We start from the raw sequence: 24433 nt of genomic DNA, 5'->3' as shown, positions 1-24433 counted from the left end.
AAAAACAGTCTCTGATAACCTGGTTACCTGGTAAGTGCCTTGCATGGTAGCTCCCACCATCAGTGTGTGAATGGGTGAATGTGGAAATAGTGTCAAAGCGCTTTGGGCTCCTTAAAAAGGGGTAGAAAAGCGCTATACAAGCACAACCATTTACCATTTTTTTTACCATTGACCACGGTTGTGCTTTCTGCACAAATATTTAATAAATACAAAAAAAAATGCTTGATATTAATTTCATTTACAGATCAAACATCCTCATCATCATCAGTCCACCTGAGGCAAAGCAAGGAGTTTCCATCCGGCCCTGTCAGCCGCTACTCTGGGGGCAGTCTTAAGGGATAGTCTTACTCCTGAGCTCTTTTTCTATAGTTCTCCAGGTTTCTCTTGGTCCGCCTCGGTTTCCTCTCCCTTGTGGTGTCCAATAAAACGATCATCTCTGGAGAGACGATGATGGCATGCGGCACACGTGTCCAAGCCATCTCCAACTTAGAATTTGGAAAGTCTCTTTAAGTGGTGTTGTGGTTGTTCTTTCCCCCAGTTTTCCATTTGAAATGGGTGTTTGGACAGATTATCCCAAGGATACACCACAGGCACTTATGTTGAAAACCTCTAACTTTCTTTCAATGGATTAAATGGTTTTCCAACATTCTGAGCCATAGAAAGACACACAACATTGCTCTTGAAAATCTTGATCTCTGCGTGGATGCCAAGACCCTGTCTATGTTCAGCCGGATAACTCATTAAACAAAGAATTATTTAGCCTAAGCCCCCGTTTCAGCCACGCTAAACCAGCGTTTGGGATAATTTTTTACACGGGTAAGTGAGCCGTCCATTTCTTGAATCTCCAGCTCTTATCTTTGTATGGACTCATTAATTGTTTACAAACTGAGTTCGAAGAGTACGTGACGCCAGAAACAACTCCCCACAGCCGGCTTCATATAAAGCGGTTTTGTAACTCAGAGCTACAGTGTGGCAAAAAAGTATTTAGTCAGCCACCGATTGTGCAAGTTCTCCCACTTAAAATGATGACAGAGGACTGTAATTTTCATCATATGTACACTTCAACTGTGAGACAGAATGTGAAAAAAAATCCAGGAATTCACATTGTAGGAATTTTAAAGAAGTTATGTGTAAATTATGGTGGAAAAAAGTATTTGGTCACTTCAAACAAGGAAGATCTCTGGCTCTCACAGACCTGTACCTTCTTCTTTAAGAAGCTCTTCTGTCCTCCACTCGTTACCTGTATTAATGGAACCTGTTTGAACTTGTTATCTGTATAAAAGACACCTGTCCACAGTCTCAAACAGTCAGACTCCAAACTCCACTGTGGCTAAGACCAAATAGCTGTCAAAGGACACCAGGAAAAGAATTGTAGACCTGCATCGGACTGGGAAGAGTGAATCTACAATAGGCAAGCAGCTTGGTGTGAAAAAATCAACTGTTGGAGTAATTATCAGAAAATAGAAGACATACAAGACCACTGATAATCTCCCTCGATCTGGGGCTCCACGCAAGATCTCATCCCGTGGTGTCAAAATAATCGTGAGAAAGGTGAGAAAAAATCCCAGAACCACACGGGGGCACCTGGTGAATGACCTGCAGAGAGCTGGGACCAAAGTAACAAAGGTTACGATCAGTAACACACTATGCCGACAGGGAATCAAATCCTGCAGTGCCAGACGTGTCCCCCTGCTTAAGCCAGTGCATGTCCAGGCCCATCTAAAGTTTGCCAAAGAGCACATGGATGATACAGCAGAGGATTGGGAGAATGGCATGTGATCAGATGAAACCAAAATAGAAGTTTTTGGTATAAACTCAACTCGTCGTGTTTGGAGGAAGAAGAATACTGAGTTGCATCCCAAGAACACCACACCTACTGTGAAGCATGGGGGTGGAAACATTATGCTTTGGGGCTGTTTTTCTGCTAAAGGGACAGGATGACTGATCCGTGTTAAGGAAAGAATGAATGGGGGCATGTATCGTGAGATTTTGAGCCAAAACCTCCTTCCATCAGTGAGAGCTTTGAATGGTTGACCAAATACTTATTTTCCACCATAATTTACAAATAAATTCTTAAAAATTCCTACAAAGTGAATTCCTGGATTTTTTTCCCACATTCTGTCTCTCACAGTTGAAGTGTACCTATGATGAAAATTACAGACCTCTGTCATCATTTTAAGTGGGAGAACTTGCACAATCGGTGGATGACTAAATACTTTTTTGCCCCACTGTAAGCACTGGAAATATGGAGGCGAGTCATCCAGACATGCCCGTGTTTCTCTTTCCTCTGCATGCACAGACACTTGTGGAACTCGCATGAATACCTTAAGAGAAAAACTACACTTCTCAGATGGCAAGAGAATTTTCGATAGTCCAGGTCAGCTGTGATTCGGACTCAACGTCTAGGTCCAGAGTATATAGTCACCAATACGAATGGACAATGAAGGTGAAGGTAAGAATGAGGAGTGTCCTGACAGACGGTTGTTGAACTCACATGAATACCGTAAGAGACAGACATTGCAGCTATTTGGGATACAACACCTCTAAGACGGCAAGAGAATTTTCAAAAGTCCATGTCAGCTGTGATTCTACTTACCGAAAAACTTTGTCCATTTGTGGAAGGTTAAGACAACGAGAATGCGGGCTCCTGTGGATTAAAAAAAAAAGGTAGCATATGCTTTGTTTTACTTGGCCGTCGAGGGAAGACTACGGAAAACAGCGAATGCTTTTGGACTGGCAAAGCAGACTGTATCAGTTATTGTCCGCCATATATGTAGCGGACTCAACGTCTAGGTCCAGAGTATATAGTCACCAAAAACGAAAGGACAAAGAAGGTGAAGGTAAAAGAGTGAGGAGTGTCCTGACAGACGCTTGTGGAACTCACATGAATACCTTTAGAGAAAGCGATTGCAGCTATTTGGGATACAACACATCTCAGACAGAAAGAGAATTTTCAAAAGTCCAGGTCAGCTGTGATTCTACTTACCGAAAAACTGTGTCCATTTGTGGAAGGTTAAGACAACGAGAATGCAGGCTCCTGTGGATGTGAGTAAAAGGTAGCACACACTTTTTATTACCTGGCCGTTGAGGGAAGACTACGGAAAACAGCGAATGCTTTTGGACTGGCAAAGCAGACTGTATCAGTTATTGTCCGCCATATATGTAGTGGAATCAACGTCTAGGTCCAGAGTATGTAAAATCACTCAAAACAAATGGACAATGAAGGTGAAGGCAAAAGAGTGAGGAGTGTCCTGGATCGATTGTAAAATGTCCATTAAAGATCTGATTAATTTATGATGTCTCAGGTGTGATTCACTACAATAGGGGCGCACAGCACACTGGATTCTAGTTGATTGAAATACCACAACACTAGATATTGTTCAGATAAGTTAAATTTAAGAACTTGCACACAAAGCAACACTGGACGTGCGCATTTTCGGGCGGACAAAGTGGGACATGGGGTCTTAAAGGCCTACTGAAACCCACTACTACCGACCACGCAGTCTGATAGTTTATATATCAATGATGAAATATTAACATTGCAACACATGCTAATCGGCCTTTTTAGTTTACTAAAATACACTTTTAAATTTCCCGCGGAGTTTCTTGTTGAAAACGTCGCGGAATGATGACGCGTGTTTGGGACGTTTTTGTTTGGAGGGGACACCAGTTACGGCTAAAAGTCGTCTCTTTTCATCGCACAATTACACAGTATTTTGGGCATCTGTGTTGCTGAATCTTTTGCAATTCGTTCAATTAATAAAGGAGACTATAAAGAACAATGCTGTTGGTGGAAAGCGGTGTATTGCAGCTGTCTTTAGCACCGAGACACAGCCAGTGTTTCTTTGTTTGTTGTGAAGCTTTAACACAGAGCTGTCAAGCGAACATGTTTCTCTACGTCAAGGGTGCCCATTAGGTCGATCGCGATCGACTGGTCGATCTCAAGCCAGGCATTAAAAAATAGACATAAAAATGAGCAATCATCAATCATACCAAGACTTCACTTTCGTCAGTTGTTTGACATTCTCGGCACCCGAGGATCTTGTGAGATGACGCTGGCTGCTGCGAGCTCATATTTAAGAAAAAAATCACTAACAGGGCGGACGCAGAGAAACACATTTTATTTCTAGAGGCTCCGTACCTACTGTCAAAACTCTAAAGACCGACTGCACAGTTCCTGTCTTCACCATAAAAGACCTGTTTCATCCTGCCTGTGCTAACAAAATAAGAGTCTCAGAAAGCTAGCGTGCACAAGCTAGCAAGCTACGGAGTTTAATGCCAATGTATTTCTCCCCCGCCCTCTGCTACTTCCGGTAAAGGCAATGCTTTTTTATTAGCGACCAAAAGTTGCAAACTTTATCGTCAATGATCTCTACTAAATCCTTTCAGCAAAAATATGGCAATATCGCGAAATGATCAAGTATGACACATAGAATGGCCCTGCTATCCCCGTTTCATATATATATGTCTTGATTGGATTATCCAGAGAATAGTGCTCGATACCGTGGTAGAGCGCAATATGTAGGTGTGGGAAAAATCACAAGACTACTTCATCTCTACAGAACTGTTTCATGAGGGGTTCCCTCAATCAATATGTCATCTATTTTATATATATATATATATATATATATATATATATATAAAATAGATGACATATTTATTATTATTGTTTATTGTGAGCGAGCTGTGGTGCTGAATTTGCCCCAGGGATCAATAAAGTACTTTCTATTCTATTCTATTCTAAATGAGAAAATCTAATTTCAGTAGGCCTTTAAACGGTCAATGTGTGTGTATGGACAAGATACTATTAGGTGAGATTTACCCTGGATAACTTAAGTAGGCTTAGTGTAGAAGGGGCCTAAGTCCAGTTGATCTCCAGATAGATTTGATCATAGGTCAAATGTAATCCAGCAGATGGTTGACGACCATTATGAAACACTGATACAGTATCAGTTAAGTGTCAATAGAGCTAGTGAGTGTGCCATACACTCATTAAGGCATTCACCCATTGCCAGTTTTTAGCATGACGCCTGAATATAAATGTTCGACATTTAGACAAATGTCACTTAGCATCAATTAAACTCCGCAGCATTGACTACCTCACAATGTATTTTTATCTGCAAAAGTTCAATGCAAAGTAAGCCTTTTAAGATAGTTACTTGTTTCCGTCTTTGAGAAAAAAGCCCAAACTGTTGCGCTGGTATACACTTCAAACTCTTTACAGTTGTGAAAGTGGAGAAAACACAATGTTACGCCACAGTGGTATTGGAAATCACCAAGCAGCGCTTTCTTCCTCACAGCTGTTTTATTCTTTCAACATCTCACGTTACAAATACTTCAATGTATGCATACAGTTACAAACAAGGTTGGCAGCAAATGAATATGACAGATCTTTTGTTTATACTTCTTCACTTCTACAAACCAGCTATAAAAACTGATGTCTGTATCGTAGCATAAAATAATCAGGAAGAAAAAAATATAAAAATGAGAACTTACGTATAAAGGTGAAATTACTTAATAAAAATCCAAATGATATCAGGTAAAAAAAAAAAAAAAAAAAAGTTAATAAATATAACCTTCCCAGCATACAATTAAAAACTATTGAAATTTCGCAATCAATACTAAGAGACATATTCAATATTCTTTTTCATCTGAAAATGCAGAGCACAAAACAGCAATTAGAAAAACTAGACACATCAACAAGTTAAACACATCACCCCAAAAATAGAACAAAAATCTGATCCAAATCATAGTTATACATTTCAATTGAAAATATAGCAAATGCTAAGTACATTATCAACCTTGTATATACAATGTTTTCAATCACAGTTACATGGTAGTAGCAAAATAAGTAAGCACAAAACTAAATGTTTAAAAATAAATTTATGTATAAATTACTTTTTTTTTTTTTTTTACTTGCAGACATCAGCATGAAAGAAAATACAAGGAGAACACAAACGTGACTGCATGATTTATGGATTCAATGACTTTTACTGCGAAGACTCGTCTCTGGAAAGAATAAGTATTGCACATAATGGCTCACAGTTAACTTGCAACATTAAATCACATTCAGGTTATGTCCCAAAGCATGCCACATCACAAAGGGGGTCAAGTGATCAAGTCTTCTCACCTACGTCCTAGCGAGTGTCCTCTACATTACAAAAGGGTTGTCATTGTGTCGATTGCATAAACATGATGTCCGTGTCATGTAAAGAGAGGCTACGAGAGAGGTGATCTCGAAGGAGACGATGAAAAGAAAGGAGATCTAGTGCGGTACATCGTTAGGTCCTGCATTAACACTAGCCATGTTATTTCTGTAGTACATAATTATGCATGCCAAGAAGACTTAGAAGAAGTAGAACTTACAGGCAGTTCCAGAAAAAGGGACTAAATAGTCAAAGAGCTGATATCCACTCAGGTGATAGGAAGGGTGGTTACATGTTGACCAAAGCCAAAACATTTATTCTACTCAACTATACCTAGGAGTGAAATACCAGAATATATATATATATAATTTTTTTTCCCAAGACTATCAAAATCTTTTAGAAAGGGTCTTGCGCCATGCCTTAGGATCCTGCAATCATGTTCATTAGATGGGCAGAGGAGAATCGCATGTATGGTCGGCTAATGCGAGCCTATTTTTTTTGAAGCTCCAGAATCACACCAATAGACCAGACGGTTTTCAGATTTACCAGCACTTAAATATATAAAAGCTAATTGAAAATTATATTAATATCATTCATTTTCTTTTTCTTTTTTTAAATTAAGTTTACCATAAATGCAGATATCTTAGTAACAAAGGTACAAAATCATTTTTCACCAAGTGAAAAAAATGAGGTATTGCAAAAAGGAGTTCTCCCATCTGTGAAAAATGTGCCTAAAATGACTATTGAAAAAAATATTTAGAAAAGTAGTGCATAATAAATGTATATATGTCCATGACAAAATAATCAGCTATAAAACACTGTACAAAAATCAGCAGGCCATGTATAAAATAATATCTTTATCTCTGTGACAGCAAATTCTAGCTACGACCATATCCAACCACAACACTTGTGATAGAAGCTCCAAACCAGGTAGAGCGTGCAGTGGTACACCATGAGGACAGCTCAGGGAGAATGGACTGTGCATTCCCATTAGTTTGTACTACATTAGCATGTTAGCTTCCAGTGCTAATATCCCTGACAATATAAAGCGAGCAAATACTACTGCCAATACCTGAGCCCTGAGGGGCTGGGCCTTTATGAGCTGAAAAGCCAGACTAGTCCTTGTGCCACCGGAGGATGCCACCTTATCCTGACGACAACACCCAACATCCACAGCTGCTCTTGATGATGCGTTTTAGGCCAATCTTTGGTTTGCCCTTTCTGGTTACAAAGCGTCTACTTTTAAACCAAGACCTAAAACCATTGCAAGCAGCTCAAAACACAGCCTTGCCAGACAGGAGGGGAGACTGATGTGTGACATTTTCCAAACACTGCGCTGCTAGAAACAAAATCAACTTGCCATCTAAATCGACATTCCTCTTCCGTTCAAACCCAACCCATTAGCACTCAAACTTTGGTAAATGGTAGTTGTTCTCGAATCGTGCAAGCAAAAAGAAAACGCACCCACTTCAATGCAGCTTCTGTAGTCAGTATACTGATTTAGGTATGATGAACCTCAGTTCCAATTTGTTACTCTTGAAAACAAATGTAAGCAGCTTTGCCAGCTAACACCAAACTAAATTACAGTCAAGTAAGAAAACATCAAAATCCAAATATAATGCATTCATATGTTCATGCACACTTTAAGTCAAAACAGAAATGGGATTTCATACTCTTCTTAGCAGTTACTACGTTTAGAGGGCCCAATTTAAAAAAATAATAATATAAATTAAGTTTTTTGTTTTTTTTTTAACTTAAAAGAAAAGTGCATTAATATTCATATCATATGTCGCCCCCATTGCCCTTTCCCTCCATCCCGCCCCGTTCCTACATTTTCTCCCTTGCCTTTAGTTCCAGCGGAAGGAGATGTGCCGCGGTCGGTCGCCACCTTCCTTCACAAGGGGCTTGTGGAACTCACGGCCAGCCCGGGAATGGATGGCCGCCCAGCAGTATTCGCAGTAGTACTGCAGACAGGTCACGTTGGCGCAGAAGAAAGGAGCAAACTTGCCCCCGCAGCGCGTGCCCTGGCACTCGTCACACAGCTGGTCGTCCAGTACGTATGGCTTCACTTCCACCTGGGAGACACAAACAGTGGAAAATGTGGTCAAAGAAAGGAAGATGTACAACTGCAATCTGTAAGCACAAACGGTATTAATGTTAAACTGACGGTTAGTATCACCAATGTTAATTTTAATCATCGTAAAACTGTGATTGATAACGGCTCTTCCATAAACTAGCGGTGATACTGCTCGTATACTGGAGAAGCTATCTGGCGTGCTAATTGCTGGCTAGTTAGCCTAAATTCTAACATGAACCCATCAGACAATGTATTTTTACATTAATACTTTTATAATCATTAGAGCTGTCCCGACCAACATCTTCAGCCCTCCGATTCAAATGTATTAGCCTCCGATCTGAAACGTTGACAAAAGATTATAAAGTAAAAATAACACATTTTGATTAAGCTTTTCTTAAAATCTTCAGTATGTGTTAGTATTGATATGAGAGTGGGGCGATATGGATGGAAAAGTATATCTCGATATATCTTTACTTAAACTCGATATTTCATATCTCGATATATTTTCCGGTGAAAGTGTACATATAAAGATATTAATTTTTGAGTGAAATTCAAGTCAATGACCACTGTACTGTAACCACTTGAAGCAAATAAAATAAACTCTAAGTAGCACAGAATTACATAACAAATAAAATAGAAAATATTCTTTCCACGTAAAATAAATAACATCCATCGATCCATTTTCTACCGCTTGTCCCTTTCGGGGTCGCTGGAGCCTATCTCAGCTGCATTCGTGCGGAAGGCGGCGTACACCCGGACAAGTCGCCACCTCACATAGCTGTGCAAATAATAAATTTTTGGATAGCTAGCATTAGCTGTCATTCAATGTATATTCAACCCTAACAACAACATGACAGACATGACGAGTTGACAAGACCGGTTGAGTGACCACCGTAAACACCAATCATTTTATTTAGGCCAGTAAAGAAATAAAGACAAATGTCAAAAAAATGTGTTCTGTTAAACCACCAATGGTAAACATTTCTCGCCGGCAGTATTATTGTTATGTTTTGCTTTGAGAAGTGGTGCAGTGAGAAAGTTGCAAACAGCACCATTAAGTTAAACTTATGCCTTTGCTAAACGGACAGCCACAGCATGTAGGACATTTAACATCTGTGAAGACCAAGTCCTGCAAAAAGATGTCAATAATATCACTACTCACCTACTCAGTGGCTTAGTGGTTAGAGTGTCTGCCCTGAGATCGGTAGGTTGTGAGTTCAAACCTCGGCTGAGTCATACCAAAGACTATAAAAATGGGACCCAATACCTCGCTGCTTGGCACTCAGCATTAAGGGTTCCCGGGCGCGGCACCGCTGCTGCCCACTGCTCCCTTCACTTCCCAGGGGGTGATCAAGGGAATGGGTCAAATGCAGAGAACAAATTTTACCACACCTAGTGTGTGTGTGACAATCATTGGTACTTTAACTTTTAACTACAGCTGATCTGTCGTGAAATACATTGAATATTCAGACAAAATTACAGCAAGGACACATCAACTACACTAACTGTACTACACAAACAAGAGCATCAAGTTGTAAAACCGGCTGAATGTGAATTGATTTTGCATACTGGTAAACATTGGACATCTGTGAGTAATCACAACGAGCTGGGGTAGCATTGTACCAACAGAAAAAAAAAATCAGCTTTGACATCTGAAGAGGTAAACACTCTTGTTTGTTTTAAAAACTGGTTAACTTAAAAAAAAAGAAGAGTAAATGCAGATTCAAATGGTGCACTATGTTAAGCTGTTTATGAGTGTTTTACATTATCCATAACATGTTTGCAATACTATGGCAACAAATTACAAAATGTGCATTAAATTCTTACTATACTTACTGTCCCTTTAGTTTCAAACAAATAAAAAACTTGCAGTTCAGTAAAACATTTAAAAACGTTCTTGGATGACACCCTGACTACCAAATAGCATTTTATCCAAATATTTGGGTATTTTCTGAAGCAAATTTTATATGCAAGCAAATAAAAACCTGTGATTAATCATTAATTTTATTTCAAGAATATGATTAAACAGATGAGAAAAACGAATCACTAACTTCCAAAAGACATGCCATACGGCTTACGCCAGTAGCCAAAGTTGAGAAGCCTTGTAGACTTTAATATAATCAATAATGAAATGTAATGTATGTCGAACTGCTCGCCATCATGGACAATCCTGCCCACCCACTCCAGACAACTGAGGGACAGTGGAGCTCATACTCAAACAGGCTCCTTCAGCTTCGTTCCCACACTTAACGATTCAAGTACTCCTTCATTCTGCACTCCATCAAGCTGTATAATCACTCGCCATACAGCAATAGATGATATCTGTCTATTACCTGACCGCTTCTTCGTGAGCTACCTCTATTTGTTTATAGTGTATATTTTCTGCTGGACCTACTCTCTATTTTCCATCCATCCCATCCATTTTCTACCGCTTATTCCCTTTCGGGGTTGCGGGGGGAGCTGGCGCCTATCTCAGCTACAATCGGGCGGAAGGCAGGGTACACCCTGGACAAGTCGCCACCTCATCACAGGGCCAACACAGATAGACAGACAACATTCACACTCACATTCACACACTAGGGCCAATTTAGTGTTGCCAATCAACCTATCCCCAAGTGCATGTCTTTGGAAGTGGGAGGAAGCCGGAGTACCCGGAGGGAACCCACGCATTCACGGGGAGAACATGCAAACTCCACACAGAAAGATCCCGAGCCTGGATTTGAACCCAGGACTGCAGGAACTTCGTATTGTGAGGCAGACGCACTAACCCCTCTTCCACCGTGAAGCCCGTTACTCTCTATTTTATGCTGCCCTTTTTTCTTTTTGCTGCAGCTGTTACATAACCTGACTCTCACCAGACCGTTGTGGTTCGCTGAGCTCAACACAAGGGTCTGGGCTCGGAGGTATCACAAACTCCTTACAGAATAGCAAAAAATATTGAACAAATCAGGATCGCCGGGCGGATTTCATAGACGTGACGTAGCGCCGAAGGGACTGTTTGAAGCGAACAACAATGGCGGCATGGAGCGAGGAGTCCTGTGCTGACATTGATTCTGCTATTGCAACTGTTTTGCGACATCGATCGAATATTAATTATTTAAAAGATGAACAGAGAACTGTTTTGAAGGCATTTATTGGTGGCAAGGATGTTTTGGCTCTTCTTGCGACCGGGTTTGAATTTCCCAGCATCGCTCTCATCAGCGTCACAGGTTGATTTAGATGTGAGTGGTTGAAGTAGCACGTCATTCAAGTTAACAGACAAGTGGTTTATCCAATCACATACAATTTATTTTTAATTTTTTTTAAAAGGCCCCAACTTCTGAAATACATATATTGAGAACTCCCAGATCAGTGTGTGGAGCTCAACGAACGACAAGGATCTGGCGAGGGTCCGGTTAGCTGTTACATATACTGTAATATTGTCTGAGTCGGTATTCCGACAAGTTGGTACACTTTGACAGCCATTTAGAAGCCGGAACTGTGGAGGACGACACTAAAGGACATGTTCCACCCAGCCACCCACCCCGTTTTTTTTCCCAAGAGGATTATAATGGGAATGTATGAACATCCAAACAGTCGGCATCCTAATTAAAGCAGACCTTGCATAGTAAGTGAAGTTTTATCATGTTTGTTGGCTCTCATGAGGTCTGCAGTGAGCAATAATTAGTGATAAAAAAAAAAATAAAAAAAATTCAAAACAAAAGTTGTGATGTGTTTTTTAAATGCGCCGCGTATGCTTAAAATAATCAAAATACAAAAATATTAAAAAAAGTGCCCATTACTACATTACTTAAACTTACATCATGTATATAAAACCTTGATAGAGAAGTTTGGATGTTTTTTAAGGGCTTTATAGATAAAATAACATGGCTACCATAAGCTCCATTGTAAGAAATAATTTAATATTCATAATGCAAAAAAACAACATTATAGTCATGTATTTTATAATGATTGTGAACAATAGGAATATTAAAAAAAAAAGTGCAGTTCCTCTTTAAGATATTTTATTGCTTTTGTTTGTAATTTTTATTCTATTACAAAACAGACAAAAGTATATTTTATTGTTAGTTTGCTTTATTTACTTGGGGATTTAAACTTTTCATTCCAATTATAATCTTATAATATACGAGAAATAAAAGTATAGCATTTTAAAGGATATTCATGCATAATTATTTATTATTATACCAGTTGTTAATTTGGGCTCAAAAAAATAATGGCAATAATATTGTTTATTTGCAATAATTCGAAGGGCAATAAATATATTGTCAAGCAAAATGTGTTATTGCCCCAGACCTACATTTAGAAAGCATCCATTCATCCATTTTCTACTGCTTGTCCCTCTCCAGGTCATGGGCGGGCTGGGGCCTTTCCCACGGCCACTCTACCAACTGGTATACCCGAGACAGTTGCCACCTCACCGCAGGGCCAACAGACGGACAAAAAAACATTCACACTCACATTCACACATTAGGACCAATTTAATGTTGCCTCTGCCCAGATGCATATCTTCGGAGGTGGGAGCAAGTCAGAGTGCCCCGACACAACCCATACGGTCAAAATAATAAATATACAACCTATTAAAGAAATACAACATCATAATAATATAAAATAAAATAATTAAAAGATGTATAGAAAAATAAGAACTGGATAGTGAGGTGCCCATAGATTCCCACCGTTAGTAACATCTAACATTCTGTCATCAGCATATACAATCGTGGTCAAAAGTTTACATACACTTGTAAAGAATATAATCTAATGGCTGTCTTGAGTTTCCAATATATTTCTACAACTCTTATTTTTTTTAGATGGAGTGATTGGAGCACATGTTTATCACAAAAAACGTTATGAAGCTTGGTTCTTTTATGAATGTATTATGAGTTTACTGAAAATGCGACCAAATCTGCTGTTTCAAAAGGGTACATACAACAATGTTAATATTTGGTTACATATCCTTTGGCAAGTTGCACTGCAATAAGGTGCTTTTGGTAGCCATCCACAAGCTTCTGGTTTAATTTTTGACCACTCCTCTTGACAAAATTGGTACAGTTCAGCAACATTTGTTGGTTTTCTGACATGCACTTGTTTCTTCACTATTGTCCACACGTTTAAGTCAGGACTTTGGAAAGGCTATTCTAATCTTAATTTGAGCCTGATTTAGCCATTAATTTACCATTTTTAACGTGTGTTTGGGGTCAGTGTTTTGTTGGAACACCTAAGTGTGTCCAAGACCCAACATCTGGGCTGAAGATTTTAGCTTGCCCCGAAGATTTTGGAGGTAATCATTTTTTATCATTGTCCCATTTACTCTCTGTAAAGCACCAGTTCCATTGGCAGCAAAACAGGCCCAGGCATACTACTACTACCACCATGCTTGACGGTAGGATTGTGTTCCTGGGATTAAAGACCTCACATTTTCTCCTCCAAACATATTGCTGGGTATTGTGGACAAACGGCTCAATTTTTGTTTCATCGGACCACAGAACTTTCCTTCAGAAGGTCTTATCTTATTCCATGTGATCAGCAGCAAACTTTAGAAGAGCCTTAAAGTGTTGCTTCTGGAGCAAGGGCATCCTTCTTGCATGCTAGCCTCTCAGTCCATGGCGATGCAAAACACGTTTGACTGTGGACACTGACACCTGTGTTTCAGCAGCTTCTAATTCATTGCAGACCTGCTTTTTGGTGGTTCTCGGTTGACTCTTAATCATCCTGACCAATTTTCTCTCAGCAGCAGGTGATAGCTTGCATTTTCTTCCTGATCGTGGCAGTGACAAACCTCTGTCATGCACTTCATACTTATGAACAATTGTCTGCACAGTTGCTCCTGGTACCTTAAGCTGCTTTGAAATGGCTCCAAGTGACTTTCCTATCTTGTTTAAGTCAATGATTAGTTTTTTCAGATCTGTGCCGGGTTCCTTTGACTTTCCCATTGTTGCTTGTAACAGAGTCTAACGACTGCATCACATGAGCCCTATTTAAATGGGCTCAGAGAAGTCAACAGGTGTCGTCAATCAATCGCTCACATGAAGTTAAGAGGCCGTGCCATGAAGCTAATTTGATTTGATTGTAACTTTTCTACATCATCAAAATTGATAATGTATGTTTCTGTATGCATACTTTTGACCCAGCATATTTGGTCACGCTTTCAGGAGACCCATAATAAATTCATAAAAGAACCAAACTTCATAAATGTAATAAATATGTGCTCCTATCACTGTATCACAAAAACAATAAGAAATTATTTGAAACTCAAAACAATGTCCTTCACAAGTGTATGTAAACTTTTGATCACAACTTTATGTATATATATCTTTTTTTTTTTTTTTTTTAAAAATAGCACTAGATCAATAAAAATTAACTGTAAATAATCCACTTGTATGTAGTCCGTTTACATTTATAAGCAGGAGGATTGACAATTGAAGAGGGTTTCAAAAATCCTTTTTCAGCAATGATACTCAGCATGACTACCGCAAGACCAAAAGCTGGGCTGTTAGGTTTAGTCCGCCTAGCTCTCCGCTTCCACGCCAAATGCCTTGCCTTTTCATTTGGCTTTTGGGGATAGGGCTCAAGCTTGCGAAAGTGTATTGCGTCGCCAAATGTACACTTGATGTCCCTCGCTTGAAATCCAAACATTGTTCGAAAAAATCCAAACATGTACCATTACACCGCTAATGTTAAAATGAATAAATGAGCCATTGAGAAATTGGACTGCTACGTGTGACTGTTAAAGATAATGCAAACAGAGTAACTCACCCGTTTATCAATCTCCCCATGCTGCAGTTGAACAAATCGGGCACTAATGGCTGCAATATAGCTTTGCTGATTAGAGAAAGCCACTCGCCCCGCCCCCTTTGGATATTTCAGTTCAGGGTCTGTGTCGATACCAGCGTAACACACTCCGCCATAGAGACGGTCCATTATCATGGCCAGTTCCGCTGGAAACGACAATGTATATACAGGTTAAAGTGGTGCGATGATGATGATTATAGAATGTACTTGGTGGTCATTTCAACAACGTACCTGCACGTAGGGGACGAGGGACACCTCCTACAAAGATGGTCTTTCTCGGATCCAAAGGTTGGGAGCCGTCCATGACAAAATCACTGTCATTTAGGTTCCAAGGTCGAATTTGAACCTGGTACAGAAAAACATGAAACATATTGTAGACTTACGAACATGACAGAGCAACTTAAAAGGCAAAAATAAAGCAAGTTTTGCAAAATGGTTTGTTAATCAGTATTTAAACTACAATCATGCAACCACAGCAGTTTAGCAGTCACATTATGTCTTCTGTATGACGCGGGTATTTGACTACTAGTTTATAAACAGACCGGTGACTCATTACAGCCAGCAGCCCATAACTCTCATGAACACCAAATTTTACTTAACTGTGACTAACATTAAAATACAACACTTACAGGACTACCTGTGTGTGAGAAAGCAAAAAATAGTTGTATTTACAAATCAACCTGCTGCTAGTTATGTGCCCAGCTGATTGAACAAGATGGGATGCTTAAGTACTACTCTTTTTTTCGAATATTTGTAGGTATATAGACTAGGGTTGTCCCGATCCGATATTTGGAGCGGATCGGCCGCCGATATTTGCCAAAAAATGCGTATCGGCAAGGCATTGGAAAATGCCGATCCAGATCCAGTTTAAAAAAAAAAAAAAATCCGGTCTGTGTTTTTCAACGCACCGATTTAAATAATACATTCCACTCTTCTGCTGCTCCCTACGCACCGTTCCGCATTTTCCAGCACACCTTTAACACATCCATTGGTCTGTGTTCTAACTGTTAAGACGGCCGTGTGAATTAAAAGCTACGGTAAAAATGGCAGCTGTGTGGGATTATTTTACCCTACAAAATGAAAAAGATGAAGAAGTGGAGTGCAAAACATGCCACAATAAAGTCAAGCGTGGTGGTAAAGTTGTAAGACATTTTAATGACTTTTGAGAGTGAGAGGCTTTTTAGCACTCATTAAGGAACACAGGAGCAGGCTGACACCTGAGCATCTTGAAGTGCTCGTGTTTGTTAGAAAGAATTTCCCCATTATGCTTGGACTTCAATTGTTTGCCCCCCCCTGACTGGGGCAAACATTTGAAAGGAGTGTGTTGATAGTTTTTTTGTATTTTTTTTTTTAAGTTTACACTTGTTCAAGAGCAAGTATTGATGCTGAGTTATAGACATTTCATCCCACTCAGGTTGTTTGTGAGTTTTGCTTTTTTTTAATAATGTCTACAGCATTATTTGCACTTTATACTGTTCACTTTTTAACTGTTTAATGATGCCATTTCTGTTTGACATGTATAATTTTTTCTATTTTGTGTTTATTCTTGAAAACCAACCATTGTGTATTATTCAAACCCACCTAATTCAGCTGGCTAGTTGTTATCAAGAGTACTAAAACCCTTTTCAAAATGAATCTGACAACTAATTAAGCTAAATAACTTTCAATCCAATCCAATCCACTTTATTTATATAGCACATTTAAACAACAATAACGTTTCCAAAGTGCTGCACAGCCATGTTAAAAACAATTGTAAAAAAAAAAAAATAAAAAATAAATAAATAATAATAATAATAATAATAAAATTTTTAATACATGCTCGGATAGGCTAGTATCAGCCAGTGTCGGTATCGGATCAGAAGTGCAAAAACAATATCGGTTTCGGATCGGAAGTGCAAAAACCTGGATCGGGACATCCCTAATATAGACCTCTGTATGACTTATGTCTAATGCTTGGTACCACATGGTACCGGCTACTACACTTTATCCTTTATTTCGATCGCATCAACCAAAAATACTATCCATTTATACAATTTAAACAAGAAAAAAAAGAAAAGAAACATGTGTCCGAAAAAGAAGCAAGAAGAAGCACAAGTCTATAATATCCTGCTCCATCACTAAATGATAATAATCTTAGTTTATTATTGATTTTTTAATACATACAATACATGATGACCTTATTTAACAAAAGTAATTTAGTATACATCATAATATACATAATACAGGGCTATTCAACTGGCGGTGCGCCAAAGCCTTTCATTTGACCCACTGAAAAACACCAAATAGGTTATAATGAAACCATCCAAACTAGGGTGGCTCATGTGTGTAGTACTATCACCACCCCGCAGGGGGCAACAGTAAGGCAAATTTGTCACAATGAAGCAGCGGGGCCAGTGTAGCTAGTAAAAGACTACTCAATAAATGACATTATCGACCCTAAAAAAAAAAATCTATATAAATTGCGAAAATCAGACTTGACAGCAAAGTATGAATGTTTTTCCCCAAGCAGCTGCTTGAGTCATTGTTTTCTGTCGGATATTTAAAGCGGCGGACACACTGTTCCAGACCAGCAGCAACGGTATAAATCCACACTTGTAAGATTCATCACAAGACTTGGTCAGATTTTTGTAAGTAGATATTGTGCATAAATATATTGAGTTTCTATATTGAAATTGCTGACTTTGTGATGTCTTTATAAATTCTGGTCGTGTTGTTTTTTGTCTGAGTAACTTTTTGGGGAGCAAAAATACTAAATTTGACCACTAGCTATAGACCTTAAGTTTATTTGTGTTGAGCCACAAATAATGTTTAATTTCTATATGCGTTAACATCTGTAGTTTATTGTGTGAGTGTGTTAACAGTGAACCTATTTTACTTATGTAAAATACACCATTGACATTATACATTTGTAATATTTATTTTATCTTTATGTCTATAGTCTTACAAAGCTAAATGAAAGAAAAAGTATAACAAAATAAAACTGAGGAAGTAAAATAATTCAAATAACGGAACATCAATCCTTAACAATTTCTGCAGCTTCTGTTCATTCATGTTAACTATCTGTCTAGTTGCACACGCTGGTAATGAGTAGTGAGGGCAGAATAATGAATGTTGACAGTGCAATGACAAAGCCCATGTGTTTACTTTGCAATTAAGTAAACAGTCTCAAAGGAATATAACCTGACATCCAAATTCTGATCTCCAGTCCCTAAGCCCTTGGGCTCTTGAAACTGCAGCCCTTTTCGTTATTTAGTTGAATAGCCTTGTTACAGTATATTCAGTATACAAATCCTAAATTTGAGTTCTTGGTTTTCACAATGGAAATGCATTAGTAGTGGGCTATTGTGCGGTGGAACAGAGGTTAAACACACTTACTGGCTTGTCTTTGATGGTAGGGCTGGATACACAGAGGTACAGCTTGCCATCTTCTTGAATGCAGGCATCGATCAGAGCCTGGACAGAGCTCTCATCTTGAAAGAGCAGGAAGGCGTATCCTTGAAAGTTAGGATTAAAAGGGCAATGAGCATCACAGTGCTGTGCTGTTGGGTCCAAAATCTAAACACTAAGTTTCTGTTAGTACTCACCTTTTGGAGGGAAGTAAGATTTGCTCTCAGCCTTATGAGGCCAGTCGACAAACAAGTGGCCAAAACGACGGAAACTGGCAGTGATTTCATCTGTAACAGAAAAGTAAGGATATCGTCAATTCCTAAATGGTGTTGAATTTCTCACTTGGTGTTCATTAAGGGCCACCAGCATATCCATTGAATTGCTCTCAAGTAGGGATGGCAATAAAAATAAATTAGTTTGTTAACTGTAATCCATTAGAGTTTTGTAATTTATTAACAAAGCTCTGTTGGCAGGTAAAACAAAGTATACTGTCTGGTTGCTATCAGCACTGTTAATTTAATCTCAAAGTCCACAAATAAGCCTGTTACAAGATGCCATCCATTGATGCAACAGTGATATGGGATTATTTGTCAGGAAGTAAGACAATTGCATTGTAACAAGTTTAACTTTTTAAGGAATACTATCTCATTGCTTTCTTTTAAAGAGACCATACAGCAGCAGTTCGCTGGCAACAATAGCACACCAATCACCCGAAACTCATTTTGCTCGATTGCTTTGTCATGACTGTGGAGTACTCCTTGACAGCTTGTATTTTAGGTCATTTGTTGCGTTTAGTTTTCACGTTCACTGCAAAAAGCGTGTTTAGCAAAACTGACGGCCGACACAAATACATTTTGAATGCCATGCTTGTCCTCGTTCATAAACACATTATAATACACTTGATCTGCTAGGGAATAAAACAATGCCGCAGGAGAGATTATTTGTGCTGCCGACTTTGGTGCAACCTTTAGCGAGCATTCAAAGACTTCTAGATATCTATAGAAAGGGTGAGCAGCGACAAATCAGGCGCAGAATTTTGGATACTCTAAAATAAAAGTACGTATCGCGCTTCCCAACCAGCTGCTGTGTTCCCCTCTCCCTCTCAAACTCGTCTTGTGACAAATGAAAAGGACAGAAAACAGCAACCGAAGCTTGTTTGCAATTCTAAACATATTTGCTTTACTTTTCATGTTGTACTCACTTATTGTGAATGCCTCATGGCCAATTCCACAAATTCCACGTCATTGTGTGTACCTTCGTCTATGTCTGGAGGCAGTCCTCCGACAAACACTTTGCGAGAATAACGCTCTATGCGTTCTCCGTTGAGGTGAGGGAAACAGTGCGCTGAGCCAAGGCCACCAAGGGTCTGGTCTACAGTCTCGTCATCTCCAAAAGAGCGCTCATCCTCCATGGGAAACAGAGAGGAATGACCTGACCAGGAAAAAAAACACTCAGATATATCAGATACTGTATATTCTCACAGACTTAAATCCTTGAAGAACATTGAAGAAAGACATTAAATCATCTCATAAGTGATTGTTAAAGTGGTCTTTTTTTCTTGTACAAAATTAAATAAGACTCAACTATTTTGAAAAATGTAACGACAAGCATTACCTCGTCTTCTGCCATAACTTCTCGCTGCATGTAAAACAACACAAAAACCTTAAAATTGCCTCCAAGGCAAACGGTCACTTTTACAAAGAAATGCATAAATGGAGGCTGCAACTAAAAAGGAACAAGGAACTTCTTCCACTCGTGTCAAGACTCAATTTCCATTGTGTTTCAGCACATGTAATTGACATACCATTTATCGGCAGAGGCCCGTCTCCACCCTGGTGAGAGAAATTGAAGCGTCCTACAGTGAATGAAAAAACAGGAAGAGACTTCAGACCATAAATTCATGAACTAAAATTACCTAATTTCTGTCAAAGATGAAAAAACTTAATTTGGTAATCATTAAAATAGCATTTAATTTCAGTTTTTTTCACATCAGGACAGACGTGCAAAATATGCACTCATTTTCATAATTACAGAGGACTTTCAGTCATATTAATGATAAAAATATTATGCCAAACTATAAAGAACTCTGTAGTCAACTTAATAATTCGTAAACAAGGTCAAATGGTTCTTGTTTGACAAAAATTTAAAAATTTTACATTTTAATTAGTTTTTCGAACTGTATTGGGATGAACATTAGCTTTTGCAATCAGCAGTGTCTGCTAGGATTATAACGAGGCTTATATTATTCTACAAACCCCGTTTCCATATGAGTTAGGAAATTGTGTTGGATGTAAATATAAACGGAATTCGTGATTTGCAAATCCTTTTCAACCCATATTCAGTTGAATATGCTACAAAGACAACATATTTGATGTTCGAATTGATAAACATTTTTTTTTTGCAAATAATCATTAACTTTAGAATTTGAAGCCAGCAACACGTGACAAAGAAGTTGGGAAAGGTGGCAATAAATACTGATAAAGTTGAGGAATGCTTATCAAACACTTATTTTGGAACATCCCACAGGTGTGCAGCGTAATTGGGAACAGGTGGGTGCCATGATTGGGTATAAAAGCAGCTTCCCAAAAAATACTCAGTCTTTCACAAGAAAGGATGGGGCAAGGTACCTCTTTGTCCACAACTGTGTGAGCAAATAGTCAAACAGTTAAAGAACAAAATTTCTCAAAGTGCAATTGCAAAGAAAATTGGGATTTCAACATCTACAATCCATAATATCATCAAAAGGTTCAGAAAATCTGGAGAAATCACTCCACGTAAGCGGCAAGGCCTGAAACCAACATTAAATGACCGTGACCTTCGATCCCTCAGACGGCAGTGTATCAAAAACCGACATCAATCTCTAAAAAGATATCACCACATGGGCTCAGGAACACTTCAGAAAACCACTGTCACTAAATACATTTCTTCGCTACATCTGTAAATGCATGTTAAAGCTCTACTATGCAAAGCGATAGCCATTTATCAACAACATCCAGAAACGCCACCGGCTTCTCTGGGCTCGAGATCATCTAAGATGGACTGATGCAAAGTGGAAAAGTGTTCTGTGGTCTGACGAGTCCACATTTCCAATTGTTTTTGGAAATACATGTATTCGACATTGTGTCATCCGGACCAAAGGGGAAGCGAACCATCCAAACTGTTATCGACGCAAAGTTCAAAAGCCAGCATCTGTGATGGTATGGGGGTGCATTAGTGCCCAAGGCATGGGTAACTTACACAACTGTGAAGGCACCATTAATGTGGAAAGGTAAATCCAGGTTTTGGAACAACATTTGCTGCCATCTAAGCGCCGTCCTTTTCATGGACACCCCTGCTTATTTCAGCAAGACAATGCTAAACCACATTCAGCAGGTGTTACAACAGCGTGGCTTCAGAAAAAAATGAGTGCGGGTACTTTCCTGGCCTGCCTGCAGTCCACACCTGTCTCCCATCGAAAATGTGCTGCGCATTAGGAAGTAGGGCTGGGCGATATATCGATATATCGCGGGTTTGTCTCTGTGCGATATAGAAAATGACTATATCATAATATTCGAGTAGACGTTCTCACGTAGTTGTTTTTAGCTGCAGGCATTACACTACAGGCTCTCTGCTCTTTCCTGTGTCTCCTTCTCACAAACAAGCAGGCGCACATTCTTACATATGTCACATACTGTCACGTCATACGTCACATACGTATATGCCCTCGCCCAGCAGAGAGGTAGCGGCGTGGTTAACGTTAGCTGTGATGCTAGCGGGTTGTTGCGAGAGAAAGAAGGCGCGAATCTCGTAACGAAGGAAGGATTAATTCCCAAAAAAACCACACGGGGTCCATCGTCTGGCGGTGGTTCAGCTTCAAGTGGGAATATGTCAAATAGACAACTTTAATTTGTCTTGTGTGGGGCACAAGCATTGCTACCAAAAGTAGCATTACTGCTAATATGTAGCATCATTTGAAAAGTCACCTGCTAATAACTTTAATAAATACAGTGTTGGTAAATTGACTTAGTTGTGATTTCCTTCTCTGCATGAAAGTTTAAAAGTAGCATATATTAGTGCAGTATGAACAAGAATGTTTTAATGTAGACACACAGAATCACCAAACTGCTGTGATTATATGTATCCAGTGTTCATTCAAGGCTAAGGCAAAATACCGAGAAATATATCGTATATCGCGATATGACCTAAACATATCGCGGTATTAAAAAAAGCCCTATTATTAAGACCCCGGACTGTTGAAGGACAGAAGCTCTACATAAAAAAAGAATGGGAAAGAATTTCACTTTCAAAGCTTCAACAATTAGTTTCCTCATTTCCCAAACGTTTTAGTGTTTTTAAAAGAAAAGGTGACGTAACACAGTGGTGAACATGCCCTTTCCCAACTACTTTGGCACGTGTTGCAGCCATGAAATTTTAAATTAATTATTTGCAAAAAAAGAATAAAGTTTATGAGTTTGAACATCAAATATTTTGTCTTTGTAGTTAATTCAATTGAATATGGGTTAAAATGATTTGCAAATCATTGTTTTCTGTTTATATTTACATCTAACACAATTTCCCAACTCATATGGAAACGGGTTTTGTAAAAGTACACATGGACAAAAGTTCTTGTGCAGCCCTGGTGCAATATGAGATACAGGTGAAACTCTAAAATGTTTAATATTATGCAAAGGTTTGTCTATTCTTGCAAAATGTATATTTGACCTAGGCTAATAACATGCAACTCGAGATATTTCAAGCCTTCTTTTGATAGAATCGTGTTGATTAAGAAAACCTCAATTTAAAAATCTCAGAAAACTTGGGGTTTTCAAAAAAAAACATGATCATCAATATTGCATCTGATGAATTTATAATCACATATTAGTCTCACATTTGAAGTTGAATTACTGATATGAAGGGACTTTTGCAAAAAATTCCAATTGTTTGAGTATCACCTGTACACACAGGATATGTTTTCACTGTAAATAAAAGAAATTAAACAATGTCTTAATAAAATATAAAAAAGTGAATACATTGCAGAAAATCATATTTTAAAATTGTCAGTTCGCAGGAAACTAATCGGTTTCTGAATAACTTTTGAATTCAATGTTGAGGATTCTATCATTTGCATTCTCAGTAGAGCAAGAGGTCCATTATGACAAAGGGGACCTAAGAAGAATTTAATCTTTTCAGACTCATAAATGTTGTTACAGTAATGGATACTTGTGTTAGACAATGCCAAAAGACAAATCATAAGGTCTATGCATTTGGGCGTGAGGTTGCAAACAGTTTTAGAGGCCTTTGACAGTGGGTTTTTTTGTTTTTTTATCAGTGAAAAATAGGTGCCGTCAGTGATTGACAGACATACTTATTTGGTCATGCTTGGACAAATTGGGTCAAAAAGCCTCCTCTTTCCCCTCTGCTTCGCCAACAGCACTGCAGACTGCTGCCGCCGGAAAGTCCATATATTCCTTATCGTTTCATGCACTCGCGCCTGCTTTATGTCTATAAAATAAATACTACACAATACTTCTGTCTTTTTTTGTTCACAACATCTGGGCCACTACGACATTGGATTATCTGCGGAACATCGACAGAAAAATGTGGTTGCATTACAACTTGGTCTGAGGAAACCAGAGAAGGTAAGAATTTAATTTTCATCTAATCTTGGCATGTGCATTATAACACTGACATGCACCACGCACTGACATAAATGCTAATAAAAGCAGCTCTTTTATGCAGGTCTATTGATTGGAGACTGTGCATGTGTACCATATGTTGTGACTGGGTGACTCTATATAATGTTTATGAGGTTTATTTTCGACCGTGTCAGGAGAAAAATAGCAATGACAATTTTAAGATATATTATGAATCAAGTGTACATTTTCAAAAGACAAATGATGATAATTTTGGATATGGTGGGGTGTGGTTTCATTTGCCATCTGGGAACACCTCCAAAAACCTACATTTTGCAGACATATATAGAGAGTGGGTTGTAAAAGTAACCGTGGAGCAAAATATCACACCAAAGCATATCCGATACGTATGATCTACACCACAA

General features: G+C 38.7%; 1 protein-coding gene across 3 annotated transcripts in view; it reads right to left on the bottom strand.

Moving 5' to 3' along the window:
• Window positions 1–5286: 5286 nt before the first annotated feature.
• Window positions 5287–24433, bottom strand: part of LOC133553558 (cytoplasmic polyadenylation element-binding protein 4-like) — a 30046-nt gene continuing 10899 nt past the window's right edge. For 2 of the 3 annotated variants that reach the window (XM_061901897.1, XM_061901898.1), the window contains exons 5-12: window positions 20201–20251; window positions 20011–20034; window positions 19651–19827; window positions 18594–18683; window positions 18385–18503; window positions 15241–15355; window positions 14974–15155; window positions 5287–8221 (exon numbers count right to left, since the gene is read on the bottom strand). In XM_061901897.1, the coding sequence (XP_061757881.1) occupies window positions 7994–8221; window positions 14974–15155; window positions 15241–15355; window positions 18385–18503; window positions 18594–18683; window positions 19651–19827; window positions 20011–20034; window positions 20201–20251 (986 nt within the window). In that variant the 3' untranslated portion in view covers window positions 5287–7993. The remainder of the gene's footprint in view (window positions 8222–14973; window positions 15156–15240; window positions 15356–18384; window positions 18504–18593; window positions 18684–19650; window positions 19828–20010; window positions 20035–20200; window positions 20252–24433) is intronic. The other variant, XM_061901899.1, reaches the window with a different exon arrangement.

This window comes from Nerophis ophidion, linkage group LG05 (assembly GCF_033978795.1).
Source record: "Nerophis ophidion isolate RoL-2023_Sa linkage group LG05, RoL_Noph_v1.0, whole genome shotgun sequence".
Classification (NCBI taxonomy): Eukaryota; Metazoa; Chordata; class Actinopteri; order Syngnathiformes; family Syngnathidae; genus Nerophis; species Nerophis ophidion.
Note: the sequence above shows the minus strand (reverse complement) of the source record. Positions and strands in the feature narration are given on the sequence as shown.